The sequence below is a fragment of the Apteryx mantelli genome, chromosome 3, assembly GCF_036417845.1.
Source record: "Apteryx mantelli isolate bAptMan1 chromosome 3, bAptMan1.hap1, whole genome shotgun sequence".
Lineage (NCBI taxonomy): Eukaryota > Metazoa > Chordata > Aves > Apterygiformes > Apterygidae > Apteryx > Apteryx mantelli.
Genome location: NC_089980.1, coordinates 77,723,937 through 77,734,762, shown reverse-complemented (window position 1 = coordinate 77,734,762; position 10,826 = coordinate 77,723,937). Strand labels below are relative to the sequence as shown.

General features: G+C 42.9%; 1 protein-coding gene across 2 annotated transcripts in view; it reads left to right on the top strand.

Annotated features, from left to right (window-relative positions):
* Positions 1–1,922: 1,922 nt before the first annotated feature.
* L3MBTL3 (L3MBTL histone methyl-lysine binding protein 3) overlaps positions 1,923–10,826 on the top strand; it is a 91,285-nt gene continuing 82,381 nt past the window's right edge. Inside the window, exons 1-2 of one of the 2 annotated variants that reach the window (XM_067293736.1) lie at positions 1,923–1,973; positions 10,488–10,599. In XM_067293736.1, coding sequence (XP_067149837.1) covers positions 10,498–10,599 — 102 coding nt within the window. In that variant the 5' untranslated portion in view covers positions 1,923–1,973; positions 10,488–10,497. The remainder of the gene's footprint in view (positions 1,974–10,487; positions 10,600–10,826) is intronic. The other variant, XM_067293735.1, reaches the window with a different exon arrangement.

The window sequence follows — 10,826 nt, the reverse complement described above, 5'->3', positions numbered from 1 at the left end:
GGATTTTGGGGGGGTAAGGAGCGGCTGGTTCCGATCTGATCCGCAACCCGCTTAGGGAGCTGCCATGGGAAAGGCTGGTGATGGTTTTTGGTCCCCCCCCCCCGCTAGGTGCAGATGAAAGTTAGGGAGAGCGCGAGAGATAAAGGGAGAGACGCACCTCCTCTCCCTCCCTTACGAAACAGGGCTGGGGAAGAGGAGGGGGGCTTCTCCCCCACCACCTCTCGCAGCAAGGATGGAAGTTAATGCTGGGGAAAGTGGGCAAGTGACTCGCAAGTGGCTGGGGAGCGGCTGGGGCACCGGGTAGCGCACTAAATAATAAGTGCATGAGTGTGAAAGAGGAACAAAAGAAAGAGAGAGGTGCCTCGTATTTCTTTTCCTCTTCCCAAACACATGAAGGGAGTACATGTATATATATATGTTGTATATATATTTATACACGCACGCACGTATGTGTATATACATATATATATATATGGGGGAGGGAGCTGTGGAAATGTGTGTTTTGGCGGGGGAGGGGGGGTGCCGGCTATTTTTTTGGGGAGGGGGTTCCGCAGGGAGGGGGAGGGGAAGGGGAGAGACATTTTGCAGACTTGCCCCACCAACGAGCTTGTCAGTTGGCTCCATTTAATGACACTTACGGGGCACCGCCGCGCCGCTGGGAACAATGTGAATGTGGGTGCCGCCGCCGGGGCTCGGAGCGGCGGCGGGCGTGTGTGTGTGCATGAATGTGCGTGTGTGCATGTGTGTGTGTGTGCGAGAGAGAGAGACGGAGGGAGGGGGGGGCTTGCCGCGATCAGTGTCCCCCTTCCCCAGCCCCTGCTCTTTGTTCCGCGCACGCTAAAGCAGAGGAGAGAAGTGCGGGCAATGCGCAGCGGAGAGGGGTGTGAAAAAAAAAAGAGCCCCGTTTTGTTTTTTTTTTGCCTCTTTTTTTTTTTCAGTCGGAAGCGGCGAGAGGTGGCGGCTGCCGGGATATACCGGTTGAATGTGCCGTGTAGTCAGTCAGCCCCCTTGTGCGAAGGCCTATGCAAACGCGCAGCGGAGAGAGTTTGTATTTTCCGTCGCTCCTCCACTTTGTGTGATCGTGTGCGAGAGATATTTAAAATATAATCATCTCCCAATTTCCGCCATTTTGGGGAAAGTTTGCACACACATACTAAAAAAAAAAACCCTCATAGATTTTTTTTTTTTTAAGAGGCGAAAAAGTCTTTTGCTTGAGTGCTCAGTTCCTGCCTGTGTATGGTGTGTGCGCCTCACTCTGCGGTAGACATGTGAGGAGGGTGGGGAATGGCTCCTGCCGGCTGCGCGGGTGCGTGCGGCCGGCGGCGGGGCCGGCTCCCGTCACGCCGCAGGTCCGCGAGGGTCGGGCGCGCCGGGGACGGCTCCGGGTTCCCGGGATGGGCGTTAAGTGCGCATACACGTGTATGCATATTTTGCGGAGCGGGGGGTGGGGAGAGAGGGAGAGGCGAGGAAGGGAGGTTTGGATACGGCTTTTCTCCAAGTTGCGCGCTCCCGCCTGAACTACAGATTTGGGGGGGAGGGAGGGGGTGCCCCCTCCCCGCACACGCGCGAGTCCTCCCGGCTCTGTGCAGCCGGTGCACGGCAACAACAGGATATGGACACACTTGTTCTCGCTAACGTGCGCGAGGCGGTGTGTTTTTGGCGGGGGAGGGGAGCGGCGCGGGGGGGGGGGGGGGAAGGCGCTCCTGCCGCGCGAGCGCCCGTCCGTCCGTCCGTCCGCCCGCGCGCGCGCGCCCGCCGCGGGAGCCCACGAGCGTTGCACAAAGTCGGTTGGGGCGGGGGGCGCCGGCGTCGCGCGGCCCCGCTCAAGCCCTCCTCCCCACCCCCCTCTTTTTTATTTTATTTTAATTTATTTTTTTTTTCGTACTCGTCGGAGCGGACGCGCACGAGAGCGTGAGAGAAAAAGTTGTAGAGCGGGGCTGGGTGCTGCCGTGCCGGCGCTGGAGGCTGAGGCGGTGGGTAGGCGCTGCCGAGCGGGGACGGGCGGGGGTGAGCCTCGGGGGAAGCCGAAATTACCTCCCCCCCAGCGAAGGGCGGGGGGGGGGGGGGCGGTCATTTCTCTGCCGGCGGATGCCTGGAGATGGGCGGCGAGCGGCCGAGGAGTAAATCCCCGCAGTCCCCTAGAAAATAATAAAAAAAGAGAGAGCTCGCCCCCTCCCCTCGCTGGGGGAGGGGATGAGGGAGGCGAAGGTATTAAAAAAAATTTATTTTTTTTCCCTTCCACTCGGAGACAGCCTCCCTTTCCCGGATCCCGTCCCCGTCTCCAGGAGGGTGGGAAAAAAAAAATAATAATAAGAAAGGACCCGGTAAACAAGCAGAGTCCCTCTCTAGTTGTGCAACTTCCTCAGGAACACTTAACACCCAGTTCCTTTCCCACCCCCCCACTCACACGGCGCGCACACGCGCAGCCACCGCTGCGCGCCCGCTCCGCCCGGCCCCTCCGCCCGGCCGCGCTGAGAGCGACAGAGCTTCATTCCCCCCTCCCCGCCCCCCCAATCCGCTGGATTTAATTGCTTAAAAAAAAAAAAATCAGGAGTGAAATGGAACCAACTTGAGAACCGCTTTTCTCTGCCTTCCCCCCCCCCCCCCCGGGGGAGAGCCTCTGTCAGGGCTGGCTGGCCTGCGGCTGCCGGGACACCGGGAAGGTGCCCGCGGACGCTTTTGTCCTCTTGGTTTCTGCCCTTGTTTCCCGAAGATACGGACCTGAGCTCGGTATTTCTCTAGAAAGTTTCAAGTGCAGCAAAACACGCCACAAAACTGGCCAAGGAGGGACCTCTGCTGGTAGGCCGCGGGCAGCCGGCGCCGGGCGGCGCCCGCCTCCCGCCCGGCCTCACCTCGGGCGCCCCTCGCCTGCCGCTGCCGCTGCCGCTGCCGAGCCGAGCCGAGCCGCGGCAGGCGCCTCTGTGCAGCGCCGTGTGCCTCCCGCTCCTCGGTGCGCAGCTCAACGCCTGCCTCGTGAGCGGTGGCCTCTGGCTTCTGTGATCTGCCCAACTTGGACAGAGAGCATGATTTTGAGGCCCGTGAGTAATACTTCCTGGAAATTAGGCCCTTCGGGATGCACTAGTCTCTTCTGATAGCTTTTTTTCATAACTTTTTTTTTTTAATTGCCTGTGCTTAACGGTATATTGTGGATGAGCCATATAATTAAATATAGCATGAGTTATATTTTCGACTTGCATAAAGTTTATTTTCTGTATTCTGTACTTCCCTTGGATAGTTAGTTAGATCCCTTGGATCGTTTCTGCTTTTGGTTTCTACTCAAGAATCAACACTTGTAGTGAGTGCTAAAAATAAGGTGGTAAGTGTATAAATAAAACAAAGATACGAACATTTCAATTTCTGTTGCTTTAGGAAATTGTCCGTATTCAAAATCATTACAGAATTTTCGTAATGCAAATTTAAAAGCTGTTTAGGAAACTGGTTCTTTTTACCAAGGGAATTATCTCATTCCCAGAAGCTTATATGATTAACATCTGTAAGAGAGAACCTCACTGAAACTAGTGGTTGAGGACAGTAAAGCACTCTATTTAGATCTTGATGGTGCAAGGTAATCGGTTTTCCTTAGTGTGATGTCAGCAGCTTTGACTATGGTCTAGTTGATGTTCTAATGAAGGAAGCTGACAGATAAGTATTAGAAACAATTGTTTTATTGGATGATTTTTGCTGTGAATTGCATGATTGTTAATTTTTCTTCAATTTGTTTTCTCAGAATATATTTCATGTTATTTCATTTTAGTAAATTTGTCTAGAGTGTTGCTCTTAAGAGTTCTAATAACTTATGATTACATGATGAATGCTCATCCTCTGACTCGTTCAGTTTTACTGAGCATCACCTCTTCTGTGAAGAGAGAACAGAAGGGTTGTTGACCTTTTGTGTGTTATTCCATTTACTCTTCATCTTTTTTAATACTGCTGCCAAGTAGGATGATGGAATTTAAGTGATGGGTGTGAGGAACCAGTGATTATGTAGTATGATTATACAGTACTGAAGACGAGTGATAGTGTGTATGCAGTCATAGCTTATTACCACTGGAAGAGTAGGACTGCTCATCACTATGGGAAATACGAGCTCTTTATGAATTGGAAAGAGGGAAAAGTCTGTAAATGCTGTAACCTGCTGAGCATACTTAGCTATAAAAACTTGAATTAATTGTTTGAAGACAGAGGAGCACATGGAAGTTGGTAAGACCAGGCAGAAGAGAAGGAGGAAGGTACGATGAATCAAAGAAAAGTAATATTTAGATGTACAGTGAATTAACCTAGGAGCTAACTTCTCTTTAAAAATGATGATTCCAAATAGGTGAGGTGAAATTCAGTGTGAAGATTGGCGCAGCACAGTTCCTTGAGGAGAGGTGTCTGCAGAGGGGACGGCTAGAGGCACAAATGGAAAAAAAAAGGGAGAAGTTTTCTGTGACTTTCTATGGCTGGTTCAAAGCATTAAGAGAAACCACGAAATGGGATTTCAGAGTTGTTTTACTCAGGTCTTACTGTCTGATTAACTTAAACCTGCATTCAGAACTGCACAGGCAGTAACAATACACAAGTCTTTAAAGTGTTTCAGAGGAAATATTTTTGGTAAGTGAGATACAAGTTCTTTATAACAAAATGAAAGTTGTCAGTGATAAATTTCATTAGATGAGTTGGATAGCTTTGGAATTGGATAAATATTGTTATTAGAGTGTTCTCTGGATATTTGAAAATGACATAGTAGGTGAAGGCCGTGGGTAACTTTGTTACCCAGTTTCTAGCAGTGGTCCAGCAATACCAGTGTTAGCTCACTGGCAGAGACCAGATTCAGGTGAAAACATCATAAACCTTCTATAGCTATAGCAATAGTGTGGAATTACTGTTATCAGAGAGCAGACAGTGCATTTTGTAATGTGCGCGTGGCCAAGTTCTTTCTGTGAGGAAGAAGACTTTAAGCTGATCTATTGGAAAGCAGGAACAGACATATGCAGTGCCCCTGGGGAATCTAGCAGAGAAAAAAGTAGCAACAGCTAAAATAAGAAGAAATAATATTAAAGGGATATCATCAATAGGAAGTCTGGTTCATTTACTGCTACCAGTGTTAAGAACGGCAAAGAATTTTAAATTTAGGTCCTTTGTGACTACAATGCCAACCTATATATCTCATCTTTAAAATTACTTCTTTGTAATAAACTCATGAGTAACAGACAAAATAGTGAAATTTACATTGCTCAAACAGCTCCCGAATGCACAGAATAGAAAAATGGCAAAACTAGTACAATATTTTTTTAAACTACAGTATGAAAAATGAGATTTAAAAGGAAATGTGTAATCAGCACATACTTCTTACAATAAAGATATATTAAATAGGTATAAAACAAAGTGCATATTAAAATGTGGTGGATGGCTTCAAAGCATTTTACTATTTTCTGCACTGTGATTGTTTTTAAGTAAAGAATCAGCTGCAAAAAGATTAAGTGGAGGAGAGAGACAAGTATGCCGTATACCCAGCTCAAACCAGATGATTGTGGGAAGGAAAGCTGGACTGAACCATGATAGGTTTACAGTGAATAGGAAGTAAGTCTTTCTTCTTGTACTGCAGTTCTGCACAACAGTTGGTTGAAGTTTTGCTTTGCCTTCAGTGTCATTATGAAGCTAGCTTAATACAAAGTCTATCTAAAATAGAAAAGGGAGCTTAGGTTGTGAAGGGTAATTCTCCTTTGTGTGATTTAGGGAGGTATAATGATTCAGCCCTGATAGTTTTCGCTTTCTTCTATGGTAAAGAGAATAAAGATGAGTATCCGTCTGCTGAGTACTCATCCTCTACTGTCTAGAAGTTAGAGTACTGCATTTGCTGCTCTGATAGACTGAATTGCCCCCATCTGATCCACTTCATTTTCTGTGTGTGTTATAAATGTCCCACCTATCTGTGTCGCTTTAGCCTGCAAATACTACACTAAGCAGTCTCCTCCTTGGACCTGACCAAAATCTTTATCTGCAATATTAGGACAACAGGCTTATCTGGGGCCTACTTCTGTTCCTTTGTTTCTGAACCTCTGTCAGCACTGGCATCTCCCAGCTCCATGCGTGTCTTTGAGGAACAGGGAACATTGCCAGGATCTCTGAGGACATCACCTCCTGTATTTGTCTCTCTGACCTCACACTTCGTACCATTTGTTTAGACCGCTTCTGGCTCTGTTTGCCCTGTTTTTCTCTTTGCTAGCGGGAGTTTGTTAGTTGGGAACAGGAGCAGGCACAGGCCTGTACTCTCCTGGAATGAATCTACTGGGCACTCCTGTCACGGTGGTTTCAGAAATCCTAAAAAGTAAAATAAAAGTACACAAGAGTGCGAAAAAGAATACACATGCTTATTCACAGGCAGGTTCTGCTGGTTTAGTAGTACTGTGTGATGGCTTTACTTCTGAAATCTTTTCTCTTTGCTGTCAAGTGACCCCATATTGAACTGGGCCCACTCTGGTGAGAAATTGTGTGTACTACTACATTGTGCATTTCACAGATGGCATCTTAGATTTTCAAAACTTGGGTAGGTGTCAGGTAATTTTTTAAAGCACTAACTGAAAGAAAAAATCCTTCTTATTACTTTTTGACATACTCAGTACATAACCCTGTAATTATTTCAAAAAATACTTGTAGGTTTAATTGGCGTATTCTCTCCTATTTCTTAGCTTTAAATCTTTAAATAGAGAATCTTCCACCTGATGAAACTATCTAATTTTTAATGCTGTTATTCTCATTAAGTATCAGATCTGTGAGGGATTCATTTATTGTTGAGCCAGTTGGTAAAAATGAATGTTTTTCTAAAGGATGTGTCTAATCTTATTTTATGTGCTTGTTTATTTTAATACAGTTATTAAATATGTCTAAAACAAACTTAATGTTGAAATATGAAAATGCAGCACACAGCTTTAAAACACCCCTCTATATATGTTACAGCTTATGGCTGTGAAGACTGAGATACAGTTATGTCCCTAATAGTGGATTTTGGATAAGGCTTTTGGAATATGAATGTTCCATCTTCTTATTTTGTGTCCTTACCTTCACATCAGATGGCATTCAGTGATAGGCATAGGCACAGTACTGAAGTTGTTTGGCCCCATATTCATTTAGCATTTTTACTGCATTTCTAGAATTGTGTATGATAGCAAAAGGCATTGTTATAAAAGGAGTTATACCAGTTCAAAGAACCACAGCAGAGCTTTAAAGATGAAAATGAAAATGAGTAGATAAAACATTCAGTAGTTTTCTTTGTTCTGTGATTTAGATGTAGATACTCTAATGATTTCCTCCTTTTTTAATTCCTCATTGCTATAATGATTTAACTGGTCTGTTTCTTCCTCCTTACTGTCATTAGCAGTGGGATATAGACTTATCAACCTTGATCTTTCATCTGTTCAAACTCAGCAAAGCTGAAAACCAATACTTTGTTAAATGTAGCTGCTTTTGGTAAATTCATTTCAATCTGTATTGCCCCATTACCTTTTCATCCCCACACAGAACAGTTCGGAAGGCTGCAGAAGAGGACCAGTAGGTGAAAGTACAGATTGTACCTTTGATGTTCAGTTAATTTTGGAAAGAAAACAAGAATACCTTATCAAACAACAGAATACACCATTGCTACTCATTATTACCTGATGAAAGCTTTGTTAGGTGCAATTAAGTTAAAATTTGTATGGTTTTCTTGAGAGAAATGTGCACCATACTGTTCTGTTATCAGTATTTTATTTTGACTTCCACAGTTTACATCCTGCATAAGTAGTCTAGGCTGCAAGTTTCCCCCACCTCCCCATCATTTTTTTTTGCAAGTGATTCTGTTACAAAATGTTTATATAATGAGAAAAGCACTATCAGAAACTCCAGAATGTGATATAGCGGATGTCTGCTGCTTCTCACTCTGTGGGACAGCGACCACTGCAAGGAAGCATTTCCCCACAGCCTTCAAAGTCTCTTCCCATTTTTTTGTCATTCTTTCTGCAGAAGCCATTAAAACATGTTTTTTCTAATAAATAAACCACAGAATGGTTGAGTGCAGTGTCCCCTAACTGGGGTGATTAATTTAAGATTGCTTAGAAACTTTGGTTAATACAGAATGCCGCTTTGTATTTGCTTAGCCAGACTAATCATGGGGAACACATTACACCAGTGTGCTTAAACAGCATCTTCTGTGTCCTTAAAATTTCACAGATTTCTGGGTAAATCCAAATTTTCAGCTAGTCCTTAGCAGTTTAAGTAAGTCTTGTGTTTTTGAGAGGATGCCTACATCTCTGCCATGATGTTACGGTTAAGTTCAGTGTAAGCCTACTTATGTTGGTATATTGTGGTGTTGAAGATTGGATTCTTAGGAGGTTCTAGAGCTCAAGTCCACTACATTCTTGAGTCAAATAGAGATTGTCCAGGTTGAATTTCAGGAGGTGCTGTAAGGTGGATTGATGGATTTTGCTTGGGAGAGATTTTAGAAGGTAAGTTTTATGGGTTTGGGAATTCCTCAGTTTGCACTAAATTTGTTTAGTTTTATTGGTGTATTAAAAGTGAATTTTTGTGCATTGGCAGTAGGGTTTTCAATACGTTTACATAGAGAAATGCTAAAATTAGGGAAAGAAAAGACACATTCAGTTTTGTTCTTATTACTTCAAATTTGTTTTGTGAAGTATATAAGTTTTGTCAAAAAACCTTCTGTAGGCGCAGATAGCTATTTCTCCCATCTCTGAACCCCACCTGTCATATGAAATGAAACGGAATGCAGAAGCCTTCACCATCAGCAGTGGTTACTGATTGAGGTTCTGCTTCTGTGTTGTTGACAATGTATAGTAATTACAATTGTGTTGTAACAAAAGTACTAATGGATTAAGGTGTTGCTCAGGGTAGTGAGGACTTTAGAATTCTGCTACAAATGAGGAAGAAGTCATGCAGAAAGAAAAAGGAGTTCACACTGCAAACACAAAATCAGAGTAATGGCTGTCTATAATGGAAGTGTTCAACTGATCGGTATAATTTTTCTAATGAAAAAATAGAAAGTTGAATATTTTTTTACACAGCAGAGTTAATTAAGCATTTTCTTCTTAAACTGTAAGTCAAAAACCTTTGGTAGATCTGAGTTTACTTCTGCTTGGGTTGCATCTTTTTCTGTCATCTGTGGGTGATACAATGAACACATTTCACTCAATCTTTTTTGCAAAAATCCCAGATATTCAGAGAATATTAACAAATATTTGCAGAGAGCAGGTTTTGCGGGTGGAACTTTTAGAGATAAAAAAAATAAGATTTTAGAAAACAGGGTCAAACAACTGGGGAGACTACCTGCCTGTTTGAATTTCAAATCCTGATACTTGCAGCCAAAGTTTGCAAGCAGTGTGCAAGCTGAATATGAGTCTTGGAAAGTATTTGTTAAAAAAGTTCAAAGAGAGTGTAAATTTGAAAAGAAATAAGCTTTTGGTGATAGTTCATAAACTGAAGGCAATGTTATTTTGCTACAAATGGTTTTAACTGTTAGGCATAGTACAGCAGTCCTTAACAAGGAAAATAATTGAGTCAGACTTCATGTTGAACAAATATTAAATTAGGTGCCAGCCCACAAATTTAAAGATTAACTGGGTTTGTAAAAAGTAGGAAGGAAGAACTTGGTGATAGTCACAAACGGCTGCTAAAAACATTTACAGTTCAGCACAACTGATGTCATCTTTGTGATAGTGACAGGATTTGGGTCACAGCCAGTAAACAGTGGTAAGCGTTGTATAATTTTGTTGCTTGTGCAAGTAATTGGAGATAAATTCTTACAACAGAGAAGGATGTCCAAATCCGCTATTTCTAATGGTAAACAAATGTTTTCTCCTCTGCTTTCACTGCAGTGAAACAGAAGGACTGGTAAAATAAAGTCTTTCAAAACAGCTTTCTCTTGAGTGTATATGCTTGTCTACATGTAAATACATTTTACAAATAAATAGCAAATATTTGGTGAAACTATATGGTGACAGACAAGGAATATTTGTGTGTTCTGAGTCAGACAGTGAAAAAGAAAGACTTTCAAACTCAGTTTGAAATTGTAATTTGAACTGGAATGAAGCATGTTACCAGATTTTAAGGAAAACCAGTTATTTTAATCAGTTTTTAACGTAGTTATTATAGGCATGTGTTCATGTCTTGCATTCCCCAGAACATACGTTTTTCTTATGTGTATCTAGGATGTGTTTGCCCAATGTCAATCTATTTGCAGTTTGGTATTTTTTATTTCTCTCCAGTTCAGCCTCATTAATGAGTAGTGTATAAAGTAGATACTATTTTCTAAGTTTTTCAAAAGATTTGCTGTTGTTTTTATTCCATTAGTTTTTAATATCAGCATTCTGATTAGTTGTATACATTGTCAGTGTGTTGAGGGATTTGATACTATTCTGTGCATTTCAAAGTGCATTTGAAGAAATGTCCAGTGATTTGAGCATTAAACCACTTCAATTTTCAGATAAAGCCACTGTATTTTTTATCTTTTTTAGTACATGCATCATGAATGAATCTGCCTCTAGTGGGAATGGACAAGAGTTTGATGTATTTAGTGCTATGGATTGGAAAGATGGGATAGGTACTTTGCCAGGAAGTGATCTAAAGGTAAGATATGTAATTTTTTAATAAGTGAAATAAAAACTTTAAATGCGAAAAGAATGTATTTCACAAGTTGGTGTGTAGGTATCTGTAGCCTGAAGACTGTAGCCTGTTAGCTTTTAGCTCTGGAGTTTCTTGATTCAGTTTCTGGTGCTGGCAAAGACAACAGTCATCCCCGTAGGAAGGCATAAATTAGCACTGCCTCACCATAAAGACAGAAGTAATCAAGTGCA